Genomic DNA, 16,991 nt, shown 5'->3' on the forward strand with positions numbered 1-16,991 from the left:
AAAAGAAAGAATGTATATAATGGTTTACATTTCTTATTCTCTGTGCTTCGTTTATTTGTATGTAGACATCTGATACCATGTAGCCCACCCTGTTCAGTTGATTTGAACCTACCAAGAACTTAACAAGAATTATAATTGAGAAGATCTCCTTTTTCTCCACAAACTACCCTTGCTGTCTCATTCACCCTAAGCTGTGGTCCTCTACTTCACAGGTCCTCCTCTTTTCCCCTAAATAGAGCTTAAAATAATACCAAAAAAAAAAATACACATGGAACTCTTTTGCTTGTCTTTGCCAACCTCAGCTTATTCTAAGCTTTGGCACTACTTTTAAAATTCTTATAATATCCATGCCATGCTTTTGTATCCATCCTTCATTACCTGTCCCCACTTATAGTTTCTACATGTCTTTTTAAATACATATGCTGATTAATGAATTCCCTGTAGTTCATATCATGCTCTTCCAATAGCTCCCCCTCTTTTTCCCCATCACACTTAACACTCTTTATGCCTTTAGAATTTCACTCTTGAGTGCTTCTCATCCCTTCATGACTTCTCTTGTAGAATACTAGATCACAAGATCATATCTATCTTTATCTGAAGACTTGGAAATATGCCTTTCCAAAATCAAGGGTACATGTGAGAACATGTTGAGCTTTCCTCATTACAAATTCTAAGATGACACAATCATTTCCCTCCACAATTTCTTTCATTTCCACCTCAGCAACCAATTCCCTTGTTGGTGAGAATCAAATGTAGAACAAAATTCCCTTTCATTGCTTTATCCACTATTTAAAGAATGAGATTATCATCAAAGCAAATCAGCTATTGGTTGTTGTTCTTTTGTTAGTGTGAAAGCTCTAACAGATGTTTGGATAATTAAAGTTCTTCATTCTATTTTACATCCCTATAACAGGCTCATTTTCTGTTTCTTGCATTCTATTTTTTGTTTCTTCTCTTTTTCATCTGTGACATATTCCAGGGACAACATTGTTTCGATTTCTCCCTCTCTTAATTGTTATCTAAATATTTTCCACTATGCATCCCCACACTGATTCCTGAATTTTATCATGTATATCCTCTTAATATACAATGCTTCTTGATCCTTCCTTTTTATCTCTACTGTTTCTTTGAAAAATAAGGTATATGTTTTCTAGAGCCAAATTCCAATCTTATCCTTCTATATCTCAATAATATCAATGAGGCCAAGTTTTTCTTCAGAGTTTAGTATTTCTGGCTCACATTTCTTATTCTCTGTACTTCATTTATTTGTATGTAGACATCTGATACAATTTATTTTATTACTAAATCCTTTCTTAACTGTTTACTGATTTCCTCCCCCCCCCCTTCTCTGTGGCTATTCTGTTATATCTTGCTTGGTGCATATATGAAGGAACCACAATATGGAGAAAAAACACACAGAAAAATAGAGCAATCAGTAGACTTGCTATCAAGTCAAAATTTGAGTTGAAAAGGATAGAACCAAAAGTATAACTTGTACTAATTAACAACATTAACACATTTGAATTAACCTATTTGATTAAGCATAATGAATTACCTTAATATTAAAGTTCTAGAAGGCAATTCACAATGGTCTTATAAGATTAATGGCTGTGAATTTATAAGAAGATAAATTGTAAAAAGTAGTTGAAAAAATTTACTCTACAAAAACCAATTTGGATCAATATATTTCATTTGTACTGTAATCTATAGGAAACACCTCCTCTCTAACTGGAACACCAAAGGACATTTTTCTTTCATTAGCTGATACCATCATGGAATAAACACAGGAGAATTACATGTATGAAGAAGTTTTAAAAAGCAATTTTAGAAATATAAATAGTTTTGTCTCAGTTTAGTTACATAACAACAACAAGAAGATGCTTTCTGAGTAAATAATCTATTGATGTTCATGGACCCAATAGTATATAACACAGAGAGATATTATCTTTATGTACATAGTTTGTCAGTCTAGGCCCATGTTGGTGAACTTATGGCACATGTGCCAGAGAAGGCTTATCCCCTCCCTGTCTCTGCACATACCTGAGGACATTTCTCATGTGCCCCGCAGCCCAATGGGAGTGCATCCTTCCTCCCTATGGGCTCACATGCAACATGAGGGTTGCAATTTGGGCACTCAGTCTCTATAAGGTTCACCATCACTGGTCTAGGCCAATAAACCAAATAAAATTGGGCCACTAAATCATACATAAGGATTTCTGTGGGATCTTTATTGACTTAGAAAAACACATAACTACTGTAATAGTTAAAATTAAATCATGAGGCTGCTAGTAGCTTTAGTAGCTCTATTACATCAAAGTAAGTAGTGATAGTAAAGAGAGGGAAATGTAGGGGAGAGAGAAAGAGAGAGAGAGAGAGAGAGAGAGAGAGAGAGAGAGAGAGAGAGAGAGAGAGAGAGAGAGAGAGAGAGAGAGAGAGTGCTTTGGCCTCATCTTCCACCCACTAGCTCTCCCATGGCACATCTCAGAAACCAATCATAGTTCCTTAATTTACCTGGCACCACCCAAGAGGGCAGTGCCTGTAGGATCAGTTTCCCATCTCATTGGTTTCAACTTCCTTTCTCTGAGAGTTTCTCTATACTTGCACATCTCAGTGGTAAAGGATCTTTAGGTCCCTGGTTGATAACATCAAAAAAAAGTGACATAATAGAGAATTCCCTTCCCACACTATCTATATTCCGTACATTTTTATTTTGTTAAATATTTCACAATTATACTTTAATCTGGTTCTAACTGCACTCTTGAGTGTTGTGGACCACATTGTGGCCATTTATTTGTCACTATGGACTAGGAACTTCACAATCTGGTCCAGGTTTCACTCTCACTACTACCCTAATCAGATTCTACTCCAGGTAACTTTGTCTCCTCATCATCTAAAGTGTATATACATGTTACCTCCCTTAAGGTAAGTGCAAAGATCCATAAGACATAGTCTCTATCCTCAAAACTTAATATACTTATCTATATATTACAAATATATAAATATAAGATATATAATATATAACTAATTAAAAATAATAATAATAATAAAATAAGCACAAACAAAATTCTACAATAATTCTTAGAAGGATGATATATCACTTTTGACCTAGAGAGACAGAGAAAGTTTACTATGAACTAACCCTTAAAACTTCTCAAGAGAGAGAGATTGGGTGAGGTGAACAAAGATACACTAGATGGAAACAAACAGGAAAGTACAGGACACATTCAGAAGACGGTACATAATCTGGTTTGGCCAAGTTAAAATACATGCCAAAATATGAGTTAACTACAAATAGTATAGTCAAGGTTGAAGACAAATTACATAAGGCCATAGATATTAGGGCAGTACCTAACATTTAGGTTTTATGCTAGTTTGGCATTTGCATTTTTTCATATTCTTCACAGTGCTTTGCTTGTATAAATATTGAAATATTTTTGATAATGATGCAAAAAGGTGTCATCATTAGAAATTCCACTTAGGCAATCAAAAAGAATTCGTTATTGATGAGATATTATTGTCTTCATTAAGTATCAGTATAATCTGTGGCCAATATCTATATTTTATTTTAATAGGTTCATAGATCTCAAACTGGAAGGAACAGACAGACCCTTATTAAAAAACAAAACATGTGGGAGCAATTAAGTATCTCAGTGCATTGAGAGTCAGGCCTAGAGACAGGAGGGCCTGGGTTCAAATCTGACCTCAGGCACTTCCTGACTGTGTGACCTTGAGCAAGTTACTTAATCTCCATTGCCAGTTCTTACCACTTTCCTGTGTTGGAACCAATACACAATTTTGATTCTAAGATGAAAGGTAAGGTTTTTTTGTTTTGTTTTGTTTTTTAAGAATTGGATTAAGGAATAATCAGGAATCAAAGCAAACTAAGAACTCAGATAAAATTTTCCTTTTATATCCTTTTGTTTCTACTTACATTTCCTAATAAACTCATTCAATTAATTATCAAGCATTAATTATTTATTATGACTGAGGATACAAAAACAAAATATTCCTTGCCCTCCAGGAGATACTATTCTATTAAGGAAAGCATAGATTATATTTCAGGGGAAGGAACTTAGTAACAAGTAAGAAAATCAAAAGAGGCCTTTCATAGGAGCTGGTATCTATGCTGAACTTTGAAGGAAGCCAGAGATTCCAAGAAGTAGAGGTGAGGAGAGAAGGCATTCTTGGCATTGAGGTAAGCTACTGAAAAAAGCATAGAAATGAAAGCTAAAATGGTGTGCATTAGGCATGGAAAACAGACCCAAAGGTTATGCAATAATGATGGTGTAATAAGCCTGGAAAGGTAAGACTGGGCTCAGCGTGTAAAAAGCCTTAAAAGTCAAACAGAGGAGCTTCTATTTTATCTTAAAGACAATTGGGAACCATTAGAGCCTTTTGAGTGGCATGGTCAGACCTGAGCTTTTGGAAGAATCATGTCAGGGGAGAGATTTGAAATGGGAAGGCTAATTGGGAAGCTAACAGTCCAGGCAAAAGGTATGAGGCTATGAACTAGAGGCATGATTTTGTGGTTGGAGAGAAGGGGAAGGATTTTTAAAGACATTATAGAAATAAAACTGATAAAATTTAGCAACTGATTTTATATAAAGGTTCATGAAGGTAAGTAAAATTGAGAATGATTCTAAAGTTGTGAATCTGAGTAACTGGAAGGATTCTGGTAACCTCAACAAAAATAGAGAAGTTAAGAAGTAAGGCGATGGGGAGGAAAAGATGAGTTCTGTTTGGAACATGTTGAATTCAAGATGTTTATTAGAAATCCTTTAAGAAATGTACAATAGCCAATTGATGATGTGGGAATGGAGTTTAGGAGAGAGCCAGGGCCAAGATATATGTAACTGAAATTCATTTTCATAAAAATGATTATTTATATCCTGGGAATTGATGTGGTCTCTGAAAGCTGGGATACAGAAAGAGAAGGGAAGAGGGTCCAGAATATTTAGAGGTTCATGAATATTCCGAGATGAGGGAACATCTAGAAAGAAAGGGTGGTCAACAATGTCAAATGCTTCCAAACTCAGAAAATAACCTTGGATTTCACAGTTGATGTGTCATTGACAACTTTGGAGAAAGTTGCTTAGTTAGTCGGATGTCAGTCTGCTAGAATTTACTAAGAGCTTACTAATGTCAATGACCATGCCAGGACCAGGAATGCAAAAAAAAGAAAAAATAAATTAAAAAAAACACTATCTCTGCTCACAAGAATCTTACAGTTTAATGTAAATAATTGTATAGATACACACAATATATGCAGAGTAGATGGAGGGTAATTTCCAAGAGAAGGCACTAGTAGTATGGGGGGAGGAGAGTGAATTGGGGGGAAGGTTGGGAAAGGCAAGCAAGAGGAAGGAAGTAGAAGCTATAAGTGCAAGGGGAGTAGAGGCAACAAGTGTAGACAATTTTGTGTAATATTTTGGCTATGAAACAAAGGGAAAAGATAGGACCACATCTTAAGGAATGTCATGGTCAAGAAAAGAGGCAAAATAGGGAGAAAAATAGTGGGAGGAGGGATGGGATCAAGTTCCAAGAGGGAATAAGGCTCATGGTAAAGGAGAGAGTTTGGTCTAAATAAAGAGAAGGACCATCTCTTTATTAGAAAATAAGAGAAAATAAAGATGTCAGGAGTTTTGAGAGTAAAGGTTAGAGTTAGAGAAGAATTCTAGAAGGGATGGGGGAGTAAAGGAATATTCCTCCTAGGCCAATGTGCCAGAGGCTACGAGAGAAGATGCATCACTGGAGAGGGCAACTAGGGATTCAGAATCATCTGGAAGGTACTTTTGGTGGATTCTAGAAGATAGAAGTAGCACAAGAGAAAGTGGTCTAAGATAAAGGGAAATTTAATAACTGTAGAATAGGGGTTCTATAGAACATATTTGAAGGGCCAGATAAAGTTGAATTTAGACTTGAAAGGAATGGGAAATAGTGTTTCTGTTAGAGAGAAAAGGAAGGAAGGATGTTTAAATAGCCAGACCAGCTAGACAGAATGGTGACAGCTGTCCTATAATTCCAAATATAAAGTTAACTTGGGAAGCTAAGGGAAATGAGGTTGAAAGACTATTGGCATGTCCTCTCCTTCTTACATTTCATCCACACTGTATTTTTGTAAGATCAATTAATTTTTTCTTGAAAATTAAGATATTGGCTAAATTTTGTTCTTTGTTATTGTTTTCTCTATCCCTTGAAAAAAGACAGCATGTTTTCCTTGCCTCCATTCACATTGTTAAAAACCAGAAAAGGCTATGGTGTTGGACCTTTTAGTATATAAGGTTTGCTTGCAGTAAAAGAGACATTATTGCAAAGTTAAATGCCTTGAATATTGTAATAAATGTGTGCTGAATTGGATTGAACCATTGTTGTGATACATATGAATATTACAAACCAGAATCTGACAATATCTCTAGAAAGATATGAATACATTAATATCATGTTGTATTACAGTAGGGTTCCATTATGACATGTCATGAAGGGAAAAGTAACAACTTCTATAAAACTGTGTTATGAGAGAGATGTACATAAAGGACATAACATGATACTAAGAATTCCATGTACTGTACATAGGTAAAAAATTACAATTCATCTCCTATATAATAAGTTCGGAATCTTTCCAATGTCTTTAAATTGTAATCCCCAAATCTATTTCGCTTTGTTCAAAAATTCTTATGGTGTAATTTGGCAACAGAGCAAGGAGAGGAAGACAATGTCCTTAAAGACAACATCCATTTACTGTTAACATTTTGTATAGGTAAGTAATAAGATTTCAACTCTGCAAATTATCTCCACGTTGTTCCCAGAATCACATAATGTTCAAAGCCAATTATTTCTATATTGCTTATTTGCATTCTATCTATTGTCCATTCAAAAAATGTCTGAATTCTTTGTCCCAGATGAGCTGAATATTTTGATTTTTTAAAATTTATCTTAGCAACTTATTTCTCTATTCCACATCATATTATTCCCCTATCATGGTTTTTTAAAAAAAAGAGAGATGAATTGGAGATAGCCTGGAGTAAAAGAAAAGGCTCTGCATCCTAGGACCCGAGTTGAAATTAAGCTGCCTTTACCTGTCTGATCTCAAGAAAAAATTTAACCTCCCTGGGTCTCAGTTTCCTTATACGTAAATGAAATTTAGAAAGACCTATGTGAACTGAAGTAAAGTGAAGTGACAGAAGCAGGAGAACATTGTACACAATAATAGCAATATTATATGATGAACAACTATAAATAACTTAGTTATCTTCAGTAATACAATTATCTAAGATGATCCCAAAGGACTCAAGATGAAAAATGCCATCTCCTTCTGGAGATAGAACTGATGGAGTCTGCATCCAGACCAAAGCATACTATATTTCACTTTCTTTTCTCTCTTTTTTTTTTAATAAGTGGAAGTGTTTTATATGATTTCACATGTAAAATCTATATCAGATTGCTTACTGTCTCAGGAAAAGAATTTTAGACTTAAATGTTTTTAATATTAAAAATTGTTTTACATGTATTTGGGAGTAAATAAAATATTAAAAAATTTAAAAGGATATTGAGAATCTGGAGATTGTTAAGAGAGTAACCTGGATGATGGAGGCCCTTGAATCCATGTCATATTAAATATTGGTTTAAGAAACTAGGAATATTTAGCCTGGAGAAGAGAATACTCATTGGGAACATGATAACTGTGTTAAGTGTCTGAGGAATGGTCATATAGATTAACTTGCTCTGTTTGGGCCTAGAGAACAAAACCAAGAGCAAATGGTAGAATTGCTCCTATGAGAGCATAGGAATAGCAAGAGGTTAAATTTAGAATTGATATTGGGGAAAACTTCTTAATAATTAGAACTGTCTAGAGGTACTCTCTAAAGGTGTAATGAACTCTGGAAGTCCCCTCTGACTAGAACTCTTCAAACAGAAGTTGAATCATCAAAGATATTGGAGCAAGGGATTTCTTTTGGTAATGGCTTGAACTGAGTGGATACTGAGATCCTTTCTATTTCTAAATTTCCGTGATTCTATGAAAGGCAGGGAGAAATTAAGCTTGGAGTATAAAGAGACAAAAGCCAGGATGAAGTTGCCACAGGTGCTGAAGAATGATTTAGCAGGTTATTTCACTAAGTCAATTTTGGGTTGGAATTTTAAGAGTGACTTCAATGCCCTTCCTCAGCTACTATAAGGAGTTCTATAATAAGTGCAGTTGTTTTTTCTTTCCTTTTTTGCAAAACAATCTAAAAGGAAGATTATATAAAATTAATGAACAATGTCTTCTATTTTCTTTGTCTCCCTCTGATTTGTATCTACTACCTTATGAGCATTTGATTCAGTCTGACATGGTCCATGAACATCCAAGATACCATAGTTTCCACTATGATTCTGTCTCAGTATCAAGCTGTGAAAGGGCAGCTTGATACTGAAAGTACCTTCCTAAAAAGAGTACAACTTCCCATAAAGAGCCTCTTCCATTCAACTAGAACTCACTGTTTCAAATATAAGATATTCCATCTCCTACCTCTGCACTTTTACACCATTTCTACAGTGCATTCCATCTTTACTTCCACCTCATTGAATCCTTAATTTCCTTCAGAGCACAGTTCATTTATCACCTCCTACATGAGGACTTTTCCTCATCCCCACCCCAACTGCTGTCACTGCCTGTTCCCTCTTGATATTACTTTATATTTATCCATGAACATAAAGTATTTCCCTAGTAGAATGTAAGCTCCTTGAGAACAGAGACTTTCATTTTTGCCTTATATTCTCAGCATGGCTCTCTGTACTGAGAAATCACTTATTATCCAATGGTGAGTTGAATTGAATCAGTAGTGTTATTTCAATAAGGGTCTGACCTTTATGAGTATTTGTTACTCTAAAATCATCAATTTCTAAGGAAGGGATGAGTGCCAAGTCATCAGTGAGGAGGGGAATGCCTCCTAATCATGAGCCCGGGCAGAAGAATTTCCCCTAGACTGCCTATCACATGAATACTCATGGGATTATCTCTCTAGAGCTGGAAGAGAGACATTCAGATCATCTAATCCAATCCCTTCATTTTACAGTTTAGGAAACTGGAAGAAGATATCTTAAGTGACTTGCCATGAGTTACCCAGAGAGTTAATGACAGAGCCAGGCTTTGAACTTGAAGGCTATAACTTTAGTGCTCTTTCCACAACACCACATTGCCTCCCTTCTCTCATAAAAAAAATGTATTTAATTATTTAAACTTTCCCAATAACTTCTGGCCAGCAGTAAGGAATCTAATTACTTAGTCCAAACCAAGCCAAGCTGTTTTTATTTGCAAATGCTGGAATATATGCCATTATTTCAGACAGCTTACATAATACAACTACCACTTCTCCATCCCTGTAATACCTTAGACACAGTAACTGATATCACACAAAATGTTACTAACCTTATGTGAGTCTTTGGAATATCTTTACCATCACACCTCTTTCCAATCCAATGGTCCTCAATAAATACCCAGTCCAACTCTTATGTAACAATATTCTAACTGAATAGCCATGGTGACAATTACGTCCAATATTTTTAATTCATAAGATACAATAATAGTTTGATTATTATGACACCAGTGAATAATAACAATAACTTGAACAGCACTTTGAAACAATAGTATAAGTTATTTTTAAATCAACTGCTCTAGCCTAGAAAAGTAATACCCCCAAATTCTGCTATCCAATCATAGCAAAGAAAGGAAAATTATAAAAACTCTTCAGTGGATCTCTGAATGCCAGAAAATACAAAACACCTAAATCTTAGATCTTAGATGAGCTCCCACAGCCTCTGGGGTCTTCTTATTGCCTTTTTCTGAGTGGGGGGGTACTATTTTTCTCCCATGTACTGTTAAAATAATAATCCACTTAAATCCATAGCTCACCATGTCTCATTAATATTTCTTTTACCAAAACAAGCCACAATTCATCATGAATTCTAGGCAAAGAAAGGTATTTATTTAAATAGAATAAAAAAAACAATTTAGATATTAAAACACTCTTGCTTGCTCCCATTCCCAAATGCCTGCCAGCCTTCACACATGCCCCATGAGTGATGCTTGTATCATTTCCCAGATAATTGCTCTGGCTCACCCCAATAATAGGAAGGAGACTACAACTGTCATTCATAGGAAGCTGGTAGGTCAACTCACTGCAGGTATAAGAAAGCAGAACTTCTCTTCATGAAACAAAATGTTTACTGGGAGATTCTGAGGATTCTGAGCCCTCTGGCACAAGAACCAGAGTAAATACTAGAGCTCAGAATACAGATACAATTTTCTTTTGTTGGCTTCTTTTCTTGGCTATATCCTATGTTTTACCAACCCCTACTCTCATTATTCTTGAGACCATCTTCTTAGCCCTGTATGTCTATTCCGAACAGAGTACCATAAATGTTTGTTAAACAGTTGTCTTACAATTCTTTTCAAGCACAAAAATATAATAAATAAGCTACTTGGCCTATTGTGAAAGCTTTGCTAAACCTTGAGCTCCAAGGTTGTTTCAAATGCTTCTTCTTCTGTCTCTGGGGAGAAACTGTCCTCAAGCTGGAGTAGCATAAGAATAGAAATTTGTTTAAGTTGCAGACATGTCATCATCCAGAAAGGAAGGAAAAGCATGGGAAAATAAACTCATCAGGGAAATGGAAAATGGAAACACACTCAAATCCATTACCTCCCAAAGCTCTTCTCAATTGACATTTTGTTTATTTAAGCTGCTTTGATAAAAATGAACAATAAGCTATGCAATGTTGTTTTATGTGCATCTCTAATTAGTTTCTTTTACTATATAACTCATGAATAAACTTTTAAGTGGAAAACTTTGCCAATAGAGAATTAGGGAAATTGGAAGATATGCAATGATAAATCTATTTTAATTTCTCCAAATTAAGTATAAGCCTACAAAACTTTTGATATTAAATTTCCATAATTGGTCCATAATGACACCATCAAAAGATTTCATTTTATCAGCACAATGGATAAAGATAGTCACGTGTTTTATTTTATAAAGCTAAGTTGCCATTTACATAATATGCTCATTTTCTTTTAAGTCTGAAATATTAAAGTATAAGCAGTTGTTATATATTGACTTTTTGAATTTAAATAGCATCATTTACCCTATGAGTAATTTGTAAATGAGTGAATGAATAAAGCACATTTAAGTGTTCACTATGCAAAACAGCATGTTTTAATTAAATTAATTAAATTTAAATCTCATCCAATAATTATTTTCAATAATAATCAGTATTGTTATTATGCTAATCTGCCCCAACTTTTCACATCTGTTACTCCCATTTTATTCCCACAAAAGTTAGGAAGGCATATGAGGTACAAAGAGATAATCTAAATTGTTCAAAAGCAGTGAGTTCATTATAGGCAGAGCCAGGATAGTTATTTAGGTTCCCTGGATTCCTTATCTTCACTATCCATCTTTCCATTTGTACAAGGAAGGCCATTCTTATTAAGATTTCCTAATTGGGATTTGTACCACCACTCCTTGGGCACTGTTCTCATGCCCTCAGTAAAGATTCCAAAATGAGGCACTTTGATTTTCCTTGAACATTTTGGCTGAAAGCAAACTACATATAGGAAAATGACATTCTTGTACAAAGATTTCATTACTTCGCTTCAAAATTCTCTAGATCAAGTGCAACATTAATATATTAAGTTGTCCCCAAACTGGATTCTTGTATGTACTGAGACATGACCTCATGGTTTTCAAAGAGACAAGTATTGTCTAGTTCAGAGGTTGGCAAACTATGAACCATGGGCCAGATCCAGCCCATCTGCTTGTATACGGCCTGCGAGCCAACACTGGCCTTAAAATAAAACATTTGTATTTTTAGACACTTTTTCAAAAGTGTCTAAAAATATAAAATATTTTATCTTAAAATGTAAAAAATCATTCTTAGTACACTGACTGCACAAAAGTTTGGCTAGATTTGGTCTGTAGTCCACAGTTTACTGACTCCTAGATGCTGAAGCCTGAATCTTAGCTTCTTAGCTATAGAATGCAACTTGGTTCCACCTTGTTTTTTTCTTTTTTTCAGCAATTTCTTTGAGCGCCAGCAAGAGCCATTTTAGTAGGCAATAACTCAAAAATCTCACAAAGAAAGAATCTACCAATAATACTATTCTAGATTGTTATTGTACAGATCTACCTAAAGGCTTTCATATCTAAAATTTGAATTTTACCCTCACAGCATTAGCATGACAAAGAAATGGGTAAGCATTATATACAGATAGAGAAAATAAGGGACAAAGAGTGTACAGTGTCCATAGAACTTTCATGAAGTATATTTGCTGTGTAGTATATAAGTAGCACTTAATCGCATAAAATCTTGGTTCTGACATTTCAGGGAAGTGAAATCATTAAACCTGGCAGGTGCCTTTAGTTTACTTTCATTTAATTGGCTCAGTTGATTAAATTTAGACCACTTACAAAACCTGAACTATGAGTGGATTCATTATCTAACATTATGATTTAATTTGTCAGGAAACAAGCTGTTCTAGTCAACATGAAAAAGGAGAAAACACCTCAGGAAAATGCTAGCATTCTACATGAAGTCCATGATCATGGAGCCCAGCCAAAGGAATATCAGTAAGAGCATCACAACTAGAAGTCATGTGAGAAATATTGACTAAGTTTTGAGAAGTTAGGACCAAGAACTTGTACTAAACTAGTGTGTGTGTGTGTCTGTGTGTGTATTTAAGAAGCAAGTGAATTAATTTGAAATACACTTGAACTTGTGAATTCTCTAAAAAAGCAAATTTTGTTTGTAGAATACTAGTATTCCATGAAATATGAATATGGTGCATGTGAGACAACTTCAGTGCTGGCGATAGCTTCCTCTCTATGATAGCAAATGTAAAATTATTCAAGTATAAAAACTTTATGTTCTAAAAACTAGCTTACAATACTCCTAAAATTTTCCCATCTCCCTTTATTTTTATTTTTTTAACCCTTACTTTCTGTCTTAGAATCAATAACCAAGTATTGGTTCCAAGGCAAAAGAGTAGTAAAAACTAAGCAATTGGGGTTAAGTGACTTTGGGCACAAAGTCATTCAGCTAGGAAGTGTCTGAGGCCAGATTTGAAATGAGGTTCTCCTAACTCCAAGCCTGGCTCTGTAACTACTGAGCCATCTAGCAGCCCCCCATCTCCTTTTATTCTTAGGGAATATCTTGGACTGGTATTTATGGATCCATCATGACACAGAAAGGCTAAAGAAGTGTTCCATTGCTTTGTTAGTTTGGAAAATACTACTCTGAAAAACCAGATTGGAACAACAGAATTACAAACTGACATTTTAATAAAGTTTGAGCCCTGGTTTATACACAAGTAAATATAGCCCATCCGTTACTCAAGGGTCATTCTGTATTCTACACTTAAATGGTTGTTGAATGAGCGAATGAATGAATAAATGGATGCTTTAATATGATGAGCAAATGCAGACTGACATGATGGAAATTTGTACATCTCTTTGCAACAACTTATCCAAATCCAATAGCAGTCCAAAAATTTCCAGGGGCTTTCTGAGGACCTAGTTTGCCTTTTAAAAACTACTTTTTATCAAAAATATAAATAATAACTACTAAGTCAGCATGACTATTACCAATAATGTACTCTGGATTTTAATCATTGACATTGATTTCAGCAAGTTTCTACAACAAAAATATAACTTCCAACATGATATTGATTCAGTTGCTAATACTACTATTTTCAGACCTGGATGTCTTCTAATTAATGTTTAATTTAATTCCATCTTCTGGCATTCAAAGACCTCTGAGGTCACCTAAAAGATCAAAGCTGTTAGTATTACTTATGCAGTACTTCTCTGATTATAATAACATTGAAATGCAGGTTAGTCATTTTTTTATAACCCTTACCATCTGCATTAGTATCAGTTCTAAGACAGAAGAGAGGCAAGGGCTAGGAAATTCGTGTTGAATGACATGCCTGCAATCACATAGCTAGGAAGTGTCTTATGCAGATTTGAACCCAGGTCCTCCTGACTCCCTGCCTGATGCTTTATCAGGTGCTCCCCAGCTGCCTTCTAGTAATTAGAAAAACAAAATTCTCTGCATTAGCTTTTAAGTAATTATTTTGGCAAAGTCAAAACTAATAAGAGCCAATAAATTTCTATATCCTAAAAGAAATGTTTCTGAAACCTGAGGAGTATTTTCATCTCGGCCCTAGGAATTCAGTGCTGATATCAGTAAAAGATTTGAATAATGGACTGCATTGTACGAGCCCATTGCTGAAGCAGTTACACCCCTTAAATGCTATTTGAGTCCATTAGAAATGTCATAAACTACTTAAGGAGTGAAAAACTCAGAAGCCCCATATTCATGGAGACTTGCAGAAGGATTCTCTGTTTTATAATAAATGAATTCAGTTTGAAAATGTTTTATATTTGACTGGGGAGGGGGGAGAAAAGGTAGGGTTTATAAAATAAAGCCTGTGAAAAGACGGGACCAGTTTATCTGAAATGAGACCCAGAGATGAGGAGTTTGGAAGAAGGAAAACCTGTTTCCTGCTTTCTCTGAGTTTAAAAACAAAAAACAAAAACATCTTTTACATTGTCCTGTGTCATTCTATTTGGCTGGAGCTGAAATATTCTCACACCCTGCCCCAACCTCTCCTTAATTTTCAAAAAATTTTGCCATTTGAAAAGACCCTTTTTGAAACTCCAAGTCTTGCTTCTAGATATGGCTGCTTAGGTTGTTGGATATTAAATGTCAGAGTGAGAGAGAGAGAGAGAGAGAGAGAGAGAGAGAGAGAGAGAGAGAGAGAGAGAGAGAGAGAGAGAGAGAGAGAGTCCTTCAGTTTGGGGATTTAAAAGAAGCCTTAGAATAGGATTTACAGGAAGTGTGGTGGGATATTTGAGAAAGAAGTTGAGGGCAAGCCGGTTTAAAGTCAACAATGATGCTGTGTCATAGCAGATGGAGACCTGGCTTTGAAGCCAGGAAGACTTGGGTTAAAGTCTTACCTCTAATACATATTGGCTATGCAACTCTGAACCACCCACTGTACCTCCCAAGGCTCTAGGCAATTCTCTAAATAAAAAAACTTAATTAATTTAACTAAATTAAATTAAATTCATTTAATTTGCAAAGAATGTTCCAACCAGTATTGGTAAAGGAAGTTTCTTCACCTGGGAGTTGTATATTCACTTAAGTCAAAGACGGTTTAATCCATAACTCTATGCTTAATGTGTATTATATACATTTATAGAGATAGACACATATATACATTTATTTGTGTGGGGTATGTGGAGGAGAGAGAGGAGAGAGAGGGAGAGCTTAAAGTTTAGAAAACATTTTTATACTTTGATCACAGCAGTACTGTGGAACAATTAATGGTCTATGCCTTCTTATAATTGGAATAGTACTAATAATATGAACTGAGTGCTCTCAGTTTTTCAAAGGGGCTTGTGGACATTGGATCCTCCCAACACTCCTGTAAGGCAGACGCTATTATTATTGTCTCTGTTTTACACACGGAGAAACTGAGGCTCAGATAGAGTAAGGGACTGGCTAGGAAGTATCTTAAGTTGGACAGGAGATGGGTCTTTCCCAACTGAATTGAATAAAGTACCGTACTTGAATTCAGAGGAGACTTGGGTCTGAACTTTGTGTCTTAAGACTTTGTGACCATGACGTCTCTAAGCCTGTCGGATTTCTTGTATTTAAAATAACATTCATGCCATCTCTCTGATAGGATTGTTGTAGTGTTAAAATAGGATTGTGCTGTTAAGAGTATATTAATTTCATATACTCTTCTTCACAGGACTTCTAGTGAAGTTAGATCTAATTTAAAATAGCAAAAAAATGCACTATACATGGGTTCCATCGATTGCATGATTACAGGAAGCTAAAATAGTTTGACCTGTAGCTCATTAAGAACATCTGAGCAGAGGGCCAATACGGTGAGAATACAGTTATGTCTTTGTGGAGGGATGGAGGACTTTGCATCTCTGGATTTTTTTAGAAGCTTTAAGTTCAATAAAATAATCCAGATCGATGTAAGGGAATACTTAGGGAGTCTGTTAGAAAGCAGTTGCTCTGAGGACCTAAGGAAAAATCTTTGTGTCTTCATGACTACCCTTAAAAAATGGAATTTACAACAGATAACATATAAATGAATGTGATGCTTTCCACTGATAAAACTCCTTTTAAAACTCACAAGAGTATGTAGATTTAGAGCTGGAAAGGACCTTAGAAAGTCATCTAGTTGTGCTTCCTTCATTTTATAGACCATCATGCATTAGTAAAATAGTGGGAGCAGTTGGGTTGCTCAGTGGATAGTGAGAGCCAGTAATAGAGATGGGAGGTCCTAGGTTCAAATCTGGCCTCAGACATTTCCTAGCTGTGTGACCCTGGGGAAGTCACTTAACCCCCATTGCCTAGCCCTTACTGCTTTTCTACCTTGGAGCCAATGCATAGTAATGATTCTAAGGTAGAAAATAAGGGTTTAATTAATTGATTTAATAAATACTACAGACTTTTTCACCCATGTTCATCGTAAAATTCACTAAAACAAAAATACTTAAAATGTTTAAATTAAATTTAAAAAATACTTAAAAGATCTCCTTTCTACATTTATATTAATTGAGATATATGTAAAGTGCTTTGCAAATCTAAAAGGGCTATAGAAACGATAATTATTATTGTGATTTAGAACAATAATTATCATCTTCCCACCCTTCTCCCAGTTCTATCCACAAAAGGTATTCCTTGAAAGTGTTTACTTGCATGTAGAATGTATAAATCAAAATAATTTCTAAAAATAGAAATAAACTATGGATAATTCTTATTAACACATAAATATTAGTTAGACTACAAGGATAAAATTAGAAGAGAATGTAATAAAACAATAACAAAGAGTTTCATTTAGATTTCCAAGATGTCATAAACTATGAAGTACATGATTAAGTTCATGATTAAAAGAAAACTAAATGTCACTGATATATATCCTGTTTTTGTCT

The 16,991-nt window shown here is 35.0% G+C and overlaps 1 protein-coding gene across 1 annotated transcript in view; it reads left to right on the forward strand.

Annotated features, from left to right (window-relative positions):
• The first annotated feature begins 12,519 nt into the window (after window positions 1–12,519).
• LMNTD1 (lamin tail domain containing 1) overlaps window positions 12,520–16,991 on the forward strand; it is a 32,890-nt gene continuing 28,418 nt past the window's right edge. Inside the window, exon 1 of the mRNA XM_044678559.1 lies at window positions 12,520–12,602. Coding sequence (XP_044534494.1) covers window positions 12,520–12,602 — 83 coding nt within the window. The remainder of the gene's footprint in view (window positions 12,603–16,991) is intronic.

This window comes from Gracilinanus agilis, chromosome 5 (assembly GCF_016433145.1).
Source record: "Gracilinanus agilis isolate LMUSP501 chromosome 5, AgileGrace, whole genome shotgun sequence".
Taxonomy (NCBI): domain Eukaryota; kingdom Metazoa; phylum Chordata; class Mammalia; order Didelphimorphia; family Didelphidae; genus Gracilinanus; species Gracilinanus agilis.